Source organism: Oncorhynchus clarkii, chromosome 10 (genome assembly GCF_045791955.1).
Source record: "Oncorhynchus clarkii lewisi isolate Uvic-CL-2024 chromosome 10, UVic_Ocla_1.0, whole genome shotgun sequence".
Lineage (NCBI taxonomy): Eukaryota > Metazoa > Chordata > Actinopteri > Salmoniformes > Salmonidae > Oncorhynchus > Oncorhynchus clarkii.
Window position 1 is genome coordinate 63,136,860 of NC_092156.1, and position 12,247 is coordinate 63,149,106.

Here is a 12,247-nt window from a genome sequence, read left to right on the forward strand (position 1 = left end):
TCCTATCCTCTCCTCTCTCCTCCTCTCCTGTCCTTTCCTCTCCTCTCCTTTGCTCTCCTCCTCTCATCTCCTCTGCTCTCCTCCTCTCCTCTCCTTTCTGCTCCTATTCTATCCTTTCCTCTCCTCCTCTCCTGTCCTTTCCTCTCCTCTCCTTTCCTCTCATCTCCTCTCCTCTCCTCTGCTCTCCTCCTCTCCTTTCTCCTCCTATCCTCTCTCCTCCTTTCTCTTCTCCTTTCCTATCCTCTGCTCTCCTCCTCTCCTCTCCTTTCCTCTAATCTAATTTCCTCTCCTCTGCTCTCCTCCTGTCCTTTCCTCTCATCTCCTCTCCTCTGCACTCCTCTCCTCTCCTCTCCTCTGCTCTCCACCTCTCCTGTCATTTCCTCTCCTTTCCTCTCCTATCATTTCCTATCCTCTCTTCTCCTCTTATTTTATCTCCTCTCTTCTCCTCTGCTCTTCTCCTCCCCTGTCCTCTTTTCTCCTCTCCACTCCACTCCTCTGTCTACAAACAGACAGTTACTGTTGTATGATTAAGTATATTGATCTCTGAGCTGTCTTTATTTTATGACCTCTTTAATAATGAAAGGGGATCAGGGATTAATGCCCATTGAGTAATTGGTGAAGTCATTAGTATTGTGTTGACGTTCAACTAATCAATGCTGTTGGTTATCAATGTGGCTCATTAAAATTCATGACTGGTATTCACAAAGTTGAGACACACACACACACACACACAGACACACACACAGACACACAGACACACACACAGACACACACACACACACACACCTCCCCACCTCTACTTACCCTGGACCAGAGTGTAGAAGGAGTCGATGGAGGAGAGGTTAGTGGTGATGCTGACGTCCTCGTCGCGGCCGGACGTCTCAATGTCCACCGTGATGGCCCCGGTCATGTCCCCGTGCAGGTTGGTCACCACCCCCGTAGGGAACGTCACGTTGGTTAGACGACCTTCACTGTCATAACTGGAGGGGAGAAAGAAAGAAAGAACAAAATATAGGGGAAGAAGAGAAGGAGAGAGAGGGGAGAAGACAGAGAGAGAGAGAGAGAGAGGAGAGAAGATAGAGAGAGGAGAGAAGACAGAGAGATAGAGAGGAGAGAAGATAGAGAGAGGAGAGAAGACAGAGAGAGGGAGAGAGGGGAGAAGAGAGAGAGAAGACAGAGAGAGGGAGAGAGAGAGAGGGGAGAAGAGAGAGAGAGGAGAGAAGACAGAGAGAGGGGAGAAGAGAGAGAGAGGAGAGAAGACAGAGAAAGGGAGAGAGAGGGGAGAAAACAGAGAAAGTGGGGAGAAGACAGAGAGAGGGAGAGAGAGGGGAGAAGAGAGAGAGGAGAGAAGACAGAGAGAGGGAGATATAGAGAGGGGAGAAGAGAGAGAGAGGAGAGAAGACAGAGAAAGGGAGAGAGAGGGGAGAAGAGAGAGAGAGGAGAGAAGACAGAGAGAGTGAAAGAGAGGGGAGAAGACAGAGAAAGAGGGGAGAAGACAGAGAAAGGGAGAGGAGAGAAGACAGAGAGAGGGAGAGGAAGGGGAGAAGAAAGAGGGAGAGAGAGGGGAGAAAGCAGAGGGAGAGAGAGAGAGAGAAGGGAGAAGACAGAGGGAGAGAGAGGGGAGAGAGACATAGGGAGGGAGAGAGAAGACAGAGGGAGAGAGAGGGGAGAAGACAGAGAAAGAGAGTGAGGGGATAATACAGAGGAGAGAGAGGGAGGGAGAGAGAAGACAGAGGGAGAGAGAGGGGAGAAGACAGAGAAAGAGAGCGAGGGGAGAATACAGAGAAAGAGAGCGAGGGGAGAATACAGAGGGAACGAGAGGGGAGAAGACAGAGGGAGAGAGAGAGAGAGGGGAGAAGACAGAGGGGGAGAGAGAGAGAGAGAGAGGAGAATACAGAGGGAGGGATAGAGAGGGGAGAAGACAGAGGGAGAGAGAGAGAGGGGAGAATAACAGATTCACTACATGGAACAGATTTGTTTGTTTTGAAGTGTCTCTCCTATATCCGAGAGAAAGATCAGGAAACATTTGTTTGTTTTTGTACATGTATTTAAGGATACTGTAGTTCTACAGTGGGGACGATGTATGAATGGCTGCTGGTTTGTACGAGGGGATAGGGGTCAGGGTTTGGGTTCAGACTCAGAGGCAGTCTTTTTGGCAAGGGCTCTGTGGTAAAAGTTTGGGGCTATAGAAGCTGAATGATCACACTGGCCTAGCTGACTAGGGCCTCTGCTGTCCCATTATGGCTGGGAGTCTATTTTGGTGCCTGGAGTCAGTGTCAGTGTCAGCGTGTGTGTGTGTGTGTGTGTGTGTGTGTGTGTGTGTGTGTGTGTGTGTGTGTGTGTGTGTGTGCGTGCGTGCGTGCGTGCTAGCCTACTATCACATTTAGCGAGAGATGTAGTGACAGCCCTGTGTCTGCTGGTGTATGTCTGCTCTGGGAGTAACAAGCACTTTATGACTCTCTCTGTCTCGCACTCTTCTCTCTCTCCTCCCTCTGTTCTCTCTTTCCCTCTCTCCCTCCATTTTTACATATTTCCTCCATGGTGACAGTGGGTGTGGCTCCCAGATGAGCTCCCCTCCAAGCATGACACACACACACACTGCATAATTTACAACTATTCCTCCATGTGTTGGAACGTGGTGCAAGCACAAGGTGAAACGGAACGGAAAGTTTTATATAAAGATTTCCCCTGAGTTGTGTGGTGTGTGTGTATGTGTGTGTATGGGAGGGAGTGTGTGTGTGTATGTGTGTGTGTCACAGGGTTTTGCTGAGCAGGCATTGTTCAGCCCCTGCCTTACTAATACTGATCAGATGGAAGTGCAGAAAAGATGGCTGCTGGCTCTATAGTATACACACAGCCAATCACTAGAAGATATAGGATGATGAAGGACATCTTCGTGTTGTAAGAGTTAGGACTTAAGGGACAAGGGACACTCACAACAATGGGGACACTGACACTTCCTTACACAGTCTGAGGGTACATCAGAGGGAGATAGACTTCTCTTATAGCAGCGTTCTCAAAGAAAAACAGTGGGGCAGTCAGATAGTCAGTCATATAGTCAGTCATATAGTCAGTCAGATAGTCAGTCATATAGTCAGTCAGATAGTCAGTCATATAGTCAGTCAGATAGTCAGTCATATAGTCAGTCATATAGTCAGTCAGATAGTCAGTCATATAGTCAGTCATATAGTCAGTCATATAGTCAGTCATATAGTCAGTCATATAGTCAGTCAGATAGTCAGTCATATAGTCAGTTAGATAGTCAGTTAGATAGTCAGTCATATAGTCAGTCATATAGTCAGTCATATAGTCAGTCAGATAGTCAGTCATATAGTCAGTCAGATAGTCAGTCATATAGTCAGTCAGATAGTCAGTCAGATAGTCAGTCATATAGTCAGTCAGATAGTCAGTCATATAGTCAGTCAGATAGTCAGTCATATAGTCAGTCATATAGTCAGTCAGATAGTCAGTCATATAGTCAGTCAGATAGTCAGTCATATAGTCAGTCATATAGTCAGTCATATAGTCAGTCATATAGTCAGTCAGATAGTCAGTCATATAGTCAGTTAGATAGTCAGTTAGATAGTCAGTCATAGAATCAGTCAGATAGTCAGTCATATAGTCAGTCATATAGTCAGTCATATAGTCAGTTAGATAGTCAGTCATATAGTCAATCAGATAGTCAGTCAGATAGTCAGTCATATAGTCAGTCAGATAGTCAGTCAGATAGCCAGTCAGATAGCCAGTCAGATAGTCAGTCAGATAGTCATTCAGATAGCCAGTCAGATAGCCAGTCAGATAGCCAAGTCAGATAGCCAAGTCAGATAGCCAAGTCAGATAGTAAGTCAGATAGTCAGTCAGATAGCCCGTCAGTCAGATAGTCAATCGGCTAGTCAGATAGTCAGTCAGATAGTCAATCAGATAGTCAGTCAGATAGTCAAATAGTCAAATAGTCAATCAGATAGTCAGTCAGATAGTCAGTCAGATAGTCAGTCAGATAGCCAGTCAGATAGCCAGTCAGATAGCCAGATAGTCAATCAGATATTCATTCAGATAGCCATTCAGATAGCCAGTCGGATGGTCAAGTCAGATAGTCAGTCAGATAGCCATTCAGATAGCCAAGTCAGATAGTCAATCAGATAATCAGTCAGATAGTCAGTCAATCAGATAGTCAATCAGATAGTCAGTCAATCAGATAGTCAGTCAGATAGTCAGTCAGTCAGATAGTCAGTCATATAGTCAGTCATATAGTCAGTCATATAGTCAGTCAGATAGTCAGTCATATAGTCAGTCATATAGTCAGTTAGATAGTCAGTCATATAGTCAGTCATATAGTCAGTCAGATAGTCAGTCATATAGTCAGTCAGATAGTCAGTCATATAGTCAGTCAGATAGTCAGTCATATAGTCAGTCAGATAGTCAGTCATATAGTCAGTCATATAGTCAGTCAGATAGTCAGTCATATAGTCAGTTAGATAGTCAGTCATATAGTCAGTTAGATAGTCAGTCATAGAATCAGTCAGATAGTCAGTCATATAGTCAGTCATATAGTCAGTCAGATAGTCAGTTAGATAGTCAGTCATATAGTCAGTCATATAGTCAGTTAGATAGTCAGTCATATAGTCAATCAGATAGTCAGTCAGATAGTCAGTCATATAGTCAGTCAGATAGTCAGTCAGATAGCCAGTCAGATAGCCAGTCAAATAGTCAGTCAGATAGTCATTCAGATAGCCAGTCAGATAGCCAAGTCAGATAGCCAAGTCAGATAGCCAAGTCAGATAGTCAGTCAGATAGTCAGTCAGATAGCCCGTCAGTCAGATAGTCAATCGGCTAGTCAGATAGTCAGTCAGATAGTCAATCAGATAGTCAGTCAATCAGATAGTCAGTCAGATAGTCAAATAGTCAAATAGTCAATCAGATAGTCAGTCAGATAGTCAGTCAGATAGTCAGTCAGATAGCCAGTCAGATAGCCAGATAGTCAATCAGATATTCATTCAGATAGCCATTCAGATAGCCAGTCGGATGGTCAAGTCAGATAGTCAGTCAGATAGCCATTCAGATAGCCAAGTCAGATAGTCAATCAGATAATCAGTCAGATAGTCAGTCAATCAGATAGTCAATCAGATAGTCAGTCAATCAGATAGTCAGTCAGTCAGATAGTCAGTCATATAGTCAGTCAGATAGTCAGTCATATAGTCAGTCAGATAGTCAGTCATATAGTCAGTCATATAGTCAGTTAGATAGTCAGTCATATAGTCAGTCATATAGTCAGTCATATAGTCAGTCATATAGTCAGTCAGATAGTCAGTCATATAGTCAGTCAGATAGTCAGTCATATAGTCAGTCAGATAGTCAGTCATATAGTCAGTCATATAGTCAGTCAGATAGTCAGTCATATAGTCAGTTAGATAGTCAGTCATATAGTCAGTTAGATAGTCAGTCATAGAATCAGTCAGATAGTCAGTCATATAGTCAGTCATATAGTCAGTCAGATAGTCAGTTAGATAGTCAGTCATATAGTCAGTCATATAGTCAGTTAGATAGTCAGTCATATAGTCAATCAGATAGTCAGTCAGATAGTCAGTCATATAGTCAGTCAGATAGTCAGTCAGATAGCCAGTCAGATAGCCAGTCAGATAGTCAGTCAGATAGCCAGTCAGATAGCCAAGTCAGATAGCCAAGTCAGATAGCCAAGTCAGATAGTCAGTCAGATAGCCCGTCAGTCAGATAGTCAATCGGCTAGTCAGATAGTCAGTCAGATAGTCAATCAGATAGTCAGTCAATCAGATAGTCAGTCAGATAGTCAAATAGTCAAATAGTCAATCAGATAGTCAGTCAGATAGTCAGTCAGATAGTCAGTCAGATAGCCATTCAGATAGCCAGTCGGATGGTCAAGTCAGATAGTCAGTCAGATAGCCATTCAGATAGCCAAGTCAGATAGTCAATCAGATAATCAGTCAGATAGTCAGTCAATCAGATAGTCAGTCAGATAGTCAGTCAGTCAGATAGTCAGTCAGTCAGTCAGTCAGATAGTCAGTTAGATAGTCAGTCAGATAGTCAGTCAGATAGTCAAATAGTCAGATAGTCAAATAGTCAGTCAGATAGTCAATCAGATAGTCAGTCAGATAGTCAGTCAGATAGTTAGTGAGATAGTCAGTCAGATAGTCAGTCAGTCAGTCAGAATGGAGCACCAAGTCTTTGCTGGTCAGTAAGTACTACTTACTCATAGAAGGTGGTCCATCCTATCTGTATGGTCTTGGTGGCGAGCAGCCCACTGTTGCCGTGGTAGGTGAACAGCACCAGCTCCTGTCCCTGGGCCGTCAGTGTCTTCAACCCGCCATTGGTCCCGATTGTCAGCCAGATCACCTGGTTGTCCGGGGCAACGATCCGCACCGGCATCCGGTTGGGGTCGCGGCGGATCCTCAAGGTGTTGCCACTACTATCCGTCACCGCTGTAACGTCCTCCTCGTTGCTATAGCTGAAGTTGTACTTGTAGTCCCCGGTGACGAGAGACATGGTGAACTGGTGGGTTCCGTTGGAATCAAACACGTAGAGCTCCTGGGACGACGGCGAGGCCACCTCGAAGGAGCCCGGGCCGGACACGGCGGAGCCCGACGGCGGTTGGTTGCGGCGGACGGCGCGGATGCGGATGTTGCCCAGGTCGGCCACGTAGAGCGTACCGTAAACAATTTACATCCACTTAAAGGAGAAGAAAAATAAATAAAACAGAACCTTTATTAGCCTGAAGGGGTGAAAACTATCCGCAAAAGTTCCGTAAAGATGACAGAAACAAACAAATCAACCCACAAACACAGAACAGATGAGATGTGAGTCTAGTGCTGCTTTGCACCCCTCTGGCCCCACTCTACCCCCTCCTTCCACTCCTCTACCCCCTCCTTCCACCCCTCTACACCTTCCATCCACCCCTCTACCCCCCCCTTCCACCCCTCTACCCCCCTCTACCCCGTCCTTTCTCCCCTCTACCCCCTCCTTCCACCCCTCTACCCCCTCCTTCCACTCCTCTACCCCCCTCTACCCCGTCCTTCCACCCCCCTCTACCCCGTCCTTCCAACCCTCTACCCCCTCCTTCCAACCCTCTACCCCCTCCTTCCACCCCTCTACCCCCTCCTTCCAACCCTCTACCCCCTCCTTCCACCCCTCTACCCCCTCCTTCCACCCCTCTACCCCCTCCTTCCACCCCTCTACCCCGTCCTTCCACCCCTCTACCCCCTCCTTCTACTCCTCTACCCCCTCCCTCTACCCCCTCTTTCCACCACTCTACCCCCTCCTTCCACCACTCTACCCCCTCCTTCCACCCCTCTACCCCGTCCTTTCACCCCTCTACCCCCTCCTTCCACCCCTCTACCCCCTCTTTCCACCCCTCTACCCCTCCTTCCACCCCTCTACCCCGTCCTTTCACCCCTCTACCACCTCTTTCCACCCCTCTACCCCCTCCTTCCACCCCTCTACCCCGTCCTTCCACACCTCTACCCCCTCTTTCTACTCCTCTACCCCCTCCTTCCACCCCTCTACCCCCTCTTTCCACCACTCTACCCCCTCCTTCCACCCCTCTACCTCCTCCTTCCACTCCTCTACCCCCCCTCCTTCCACCCCTCTACCCCCTCCTTCCACTCCTCTACCCCCCTCTCCCCCTCTGAGCGTCTGGCTGTGACACTGATGAAGAAGGATCCTTTACTTCTCAGGACTTATACATTGTGTGCTTCACTCTGATTCAATTTAAATCAGCCACCGGGTCATTTACTATATTTTAAGACACACACACACACACACACACACACACACACACACTGCGAATTGATGCGTTCGCTCATCGCCTGAGGGAAGCAACTCTCTGCTGGCAAAACAAAGAGGAGAGAGAAAGAGAGACGTAAACGCTGAAGCTTTATTGTCTAAACGAGACTTCTCTCTCATTCTCTTTCTACCTGTAGAGGAGCAGGGTATGCAGGCGGACAAAATGTGATGGTACAGATGATATGAAGAGAACACACATACACACTCCCGCCCCCCAGCCCGCCCTCCCAAAACACACACACTTCTGCACCATTAGTGTTGTAGAGCTCCGGGCACAGCGGTAGTTTAGGGACCTGTCGTCTTCACCCCACCCCCGACCCTAAGTGACCTGGCAGGTTAAGCACCTCAGCAGAGGACCATTAAAAGGTAATGACGCTTTTAGCCTTCTGCTTGACCACATGAAAGCTCTTCCCTGCCAGTTACAGGCCATACATTATACATGGCTAAAGCTGCACTATAAAGAGCCACTATTTGGTACCATGCAGTGACTGGAAGACAGACTGTGTTTCTTCCTTCACCTCTCAAAGTGCTACAAATACTTAACCCCTGCTTTTCCCCCCTGTGGAAATGGAAGTGGAGGAAAGTTGAGGAAAATGAAATGACAACAGAGCGTTCCTGTCTATTCAGATGCACAAAAACATCAGTTGGAAGCCACTGCAGTGCATGGCGGAGTTCAATCGTCAACTTCTCAACATAGCTCCTGGAGAGAGAGAGTTGGAGAGAGAGAGTTAGAGAGAGAGAGCTGGAGAGAGAGAGCTAGAGAGAGAGAGCTGGAGAGAGAGAGTTAGAGAGAGAGAGCTGGAGAGAGAGAGCTGGAGAGAGAGAGCTGGAGAGAGAGAGTTGGATAGAGAGAGTTGGAGAGAGAGATCTGGAGAGAGAGAGCTGGAGAGAGAGAGCTGGAGAGAGAGAGCTAGAGAGAGACCTGGAGGGAGAGAGTTGGAGAGAGAGAGTTGAGAGAGAGAGCTGGAGAGAGAGAGTTGGAGAGAGAGAGTTAGAGAGAGAGAGCTGGAGGGAGAGAGAGAGAGAGCTGGAGAGAGAGAGTTGGAGAGAGAGAGCTGGAGAGAGAGAGCTGGAGAGAGAGAGCTGGAGAGAGAGAGAGCTGGAGGGAGAGAGTTGGAGAGAGAGAGTTGGAGAGAGAGAGTTGGAGAGAGAGAGCTGGAGAGAGAGAGCTGGAGAGAGAGAGAGCTGGAGAGAGAGAGAGTGTTATAGCCTTGAAAGCACTGAGGCAAGAGATGTCGGGGACTCACCTCTCTACAGTACAGTATGTGTATGGGAACATTTTATTTCATACCCCCGCCATGTTGAGGTGACAGTGGTTGGAAGTTGCAGTGTAACGCGTGGATGTGTTTCTGCTGCCTGTTTTAACTGACACAGAGCTGTCTTCGGTTTGTTTTTGCTCCATTGAGTCCCAGGCTGCTTCCCGAATGGCACCCTGTTCCCTATTTAGTGCACTATCTAGGGAATAAGGTGCCATTTGGGACGAAACCATACTTCTTCTCCCTCCCTGGCTGGCTGCGCTACACTGTGTCTCTTCCCCATTCTTCCCCCCGGACCCATGGGTACTGCATATATGTTCCTCTCTGAATAACTCAACTCTGTGTTTCTCTCTCTCTTTGTCACTGGGGACTCTCTCCCTCGCTCTGTGATTGTGACCGTGCAGAGGAGAAGAGGATGGGAAGGAGGAGGAGTGAGTCCAAAGAAGAAAGGAAGAGAGGGATGGAGAGATGGAGAGGAATGATCTGAGCGAATCTGTCGGGGAATCGGAGGAAGTGAGGTATAGCGAGGACTGATATAGGGATAGCTCAGGGCACACACACACACACACACACACACACACACACACACACACACACACACACACACACACACACACACACACACACACACACACACACACACACACACACACACACACACACACACACACACACACACACACACACACTGATCTAGCTAGCAGTGGTAGGCACAGGGGACTCAAGAGACAACACAACAAATACCTGACTTGCCCACACTGGTTATGCATTACATTAGTTCAGCACACTGTCAATGTACTGTCAGTCAGAAAACGGACATTCTCTTGGGCTCTCAGTTTGGCAACAAACATCAACGAAACTACCACCATCTAGACAGCACCATTAGTAGCCTATCACTCAAGATAACCCACTTCAGTGCTTCCCTAAAGCTCAAAATAGCCCATTCTGATTGGATAATCCAGGAGAAGCGCCTAGTAAAACCTCCAATAGGGGAGGCCACTTTCAGGAACAGTATTATGATTGACACATCCTATTCCCTCATAATCCTCAGATGATTCCTGTCTTTCAACAATAAAGTGAGATCCAAACCGGACCCTGAAATATCTGGAGTTGGATTTGGCCCTTAGAATGAGCTGAGGCTGAGGGCCATAGTGCTGTCTGGGGTTGGGGTCAGTTCCATTTCAATTTGGCAATTCAGGAAGTGAACAACTGTAGAACTTCAATTAGACGCTGAGTTTCAAATTATAACCTGTCCCTTTTAATAGCTGAGCAACTGCACACATTTCAGCAAATACAAGCCTGGTTCAAATAAACGCCGGGTCTGAATGAATTGTTTATGAGGTTACCATGAATTACCATGAATTGTTTATGAGGTTACCATGAATTACCATGAATTGTTTATGAGGTTATCATGAATAACCATGAATTACCATGAATTGTTTATGAGGTTACCATGAATTACCATGAATTACCATAAATTGTTTATGAGGTTACCATGAATTACCATGAATTGTTTATGAGGTTACCATGAATTACCATGAATTGTTTACAAGGTTTAATGTTTGATTTGTTACATTGAATAATTCAGTAATGACTTGAAAAATTACGATAATCATCACTTTATATTGCCAATAAGAAACTGCTAGCCATTGGCTGCTAACAGCTGAGAACTGCTAGCTAACTGGCAAGCACAAAAACAGACAAGAGCTTCGAGAGTACAGAGCCCTAGAAATCGCCAGAACCAACGAAAATGCACAAGGAAAAGTCTTGAACGTTATTTTTTTTTAGGTATAATGAGACCAAAGAAACGTGACATAGTGTGTAAATGATAAAACACATTAGTGCAGGAAACGTGCAAATGAGCAAAAGCTGTGTGCACTAAGGAAATAGACTCAAATAAAAGCTGTGTGCACTAAGGAAATAGACTCAAATAAAAGCTGTGTGCACTAAGGAAATAGACTCAAATAAAAGCTGTGTGCACTAAGGAAATAGAGTCAAATAAAAGCTGTGTGCACTAAGGAAATAGACTCAAATAAAAGCTGTGTGCACTAAGGAAATAGAGTCAAATAAAAGCTGTGTGCACTAAGGAAATAGAGTCAAATAAAAGCTGTGTGCACTAAGGAAATAGACTCAAATTAAAGCCTGTCTCCAATAAGCACCTGCTGTTTTTAGTTGTTTAAGCAAATAAACACCCAGGCTATTAATTGAAGTTTTATAGTCAAAATGAAACTTTTCTCATTGTGTAATTTCAGTTTACTTCCTGAATTGGTTGAATTGAAATGGAATCGTCCCCAACCCTGGCCCTGTACCCTACGCTATAGGGCAGAGTTCAGCTGTGTCGGTTGACTGGGGGCAGGTTTGGGGTATAGCGAGCGGCCAGCAGGGGGAGCTTAAGGCCTTTAATAGGGGGCACGGCCACTCAGTAGGGGAGAACACAACACACACTGGCTGGTTCTCTCAGATGAGACAACACCCCTGTCAATACTAGCCAGTCACACCATCTACTACAGTCTACAACACAGAGTCTATATGGACTGAGTATATATTGCCAAATTAGCACTTTGATGGTTTCAAAGTGCTTTATATAGTAAGGGTGACAGAACCATGTTGGTATATGTATGGCTCTGAACGATGACTCAGGGCCGCCATTAAGATAAAGTGAGTCCAGCAAACACTGGGGGTTTGGTGTGTGTTCGTGTTCAGGTGGATGTCCCTGTGTGCATGTGACCCACCTGTCTGATGTGCATGCTGGTGTCACAGGTCAGGGGTCGTGCTGAGGTGAGGTCGTTGGAGCCCAACAGGGTGGAGATGATCCCGTTACGATCTACCTTCCTGATCATGGTCCCGTCTACGAAGTAGATGTACCCGTTCTTATCTACCGTAATACCTGGAGTAGCGGGACAGAGGGAAAGGAAGGAGATTTAGTAGAAGTAGATGTACTTGTTCCCATCTACCGTAATACCTGGAGTAGAAGCAAACAGGGTTAACGTGCACATTCACACAGACATACTATACGCACATACACACACACACCCATGCACACGCATGCGCGCGCACACAGCACCTACCAGCCTGTGTATGTACAACGTGTTCGTGTGTATGAGTGTGTGTGTATGAGTGTGGCTTGGGCATTTTTCAGGTCACTGCAGAAGGAAGCACCCTGTGAATAATTCACATTT

The 12,247-nt window shown here is 46.4% G+C and overlaps 1 protein-coding gene across 1 annotated transcript in view; it reads right to left on the bottom strand.

Annotated features, from left to right (window-relative positions):
• LOC139419314 (teneurin-3-like) overlaps positions 1–12,247 on the bottom strand; it is a 405,690-nt gene that overhangs the window by 17,343 nt on the left and 376,100 nt on the right. Inside the window, exons 24-26 of the mRNA XM_071169258.1 lie at positions 11,801–11,955; positions 6,224–6,681; positions 805–980 (exon numbers count right to left, since the gene is read on the bottom strand). Coding sequence (XP_071025359.1) covers positions 805–980; positions 6,224–6,681; positions 11,801–11,955 — 789 coding nt within the window. The remainder of the gene's footprint in view (positions 1–804; positions 981–6,223; positions 6,682–11,800; positions 11,956–12,247) is intronic.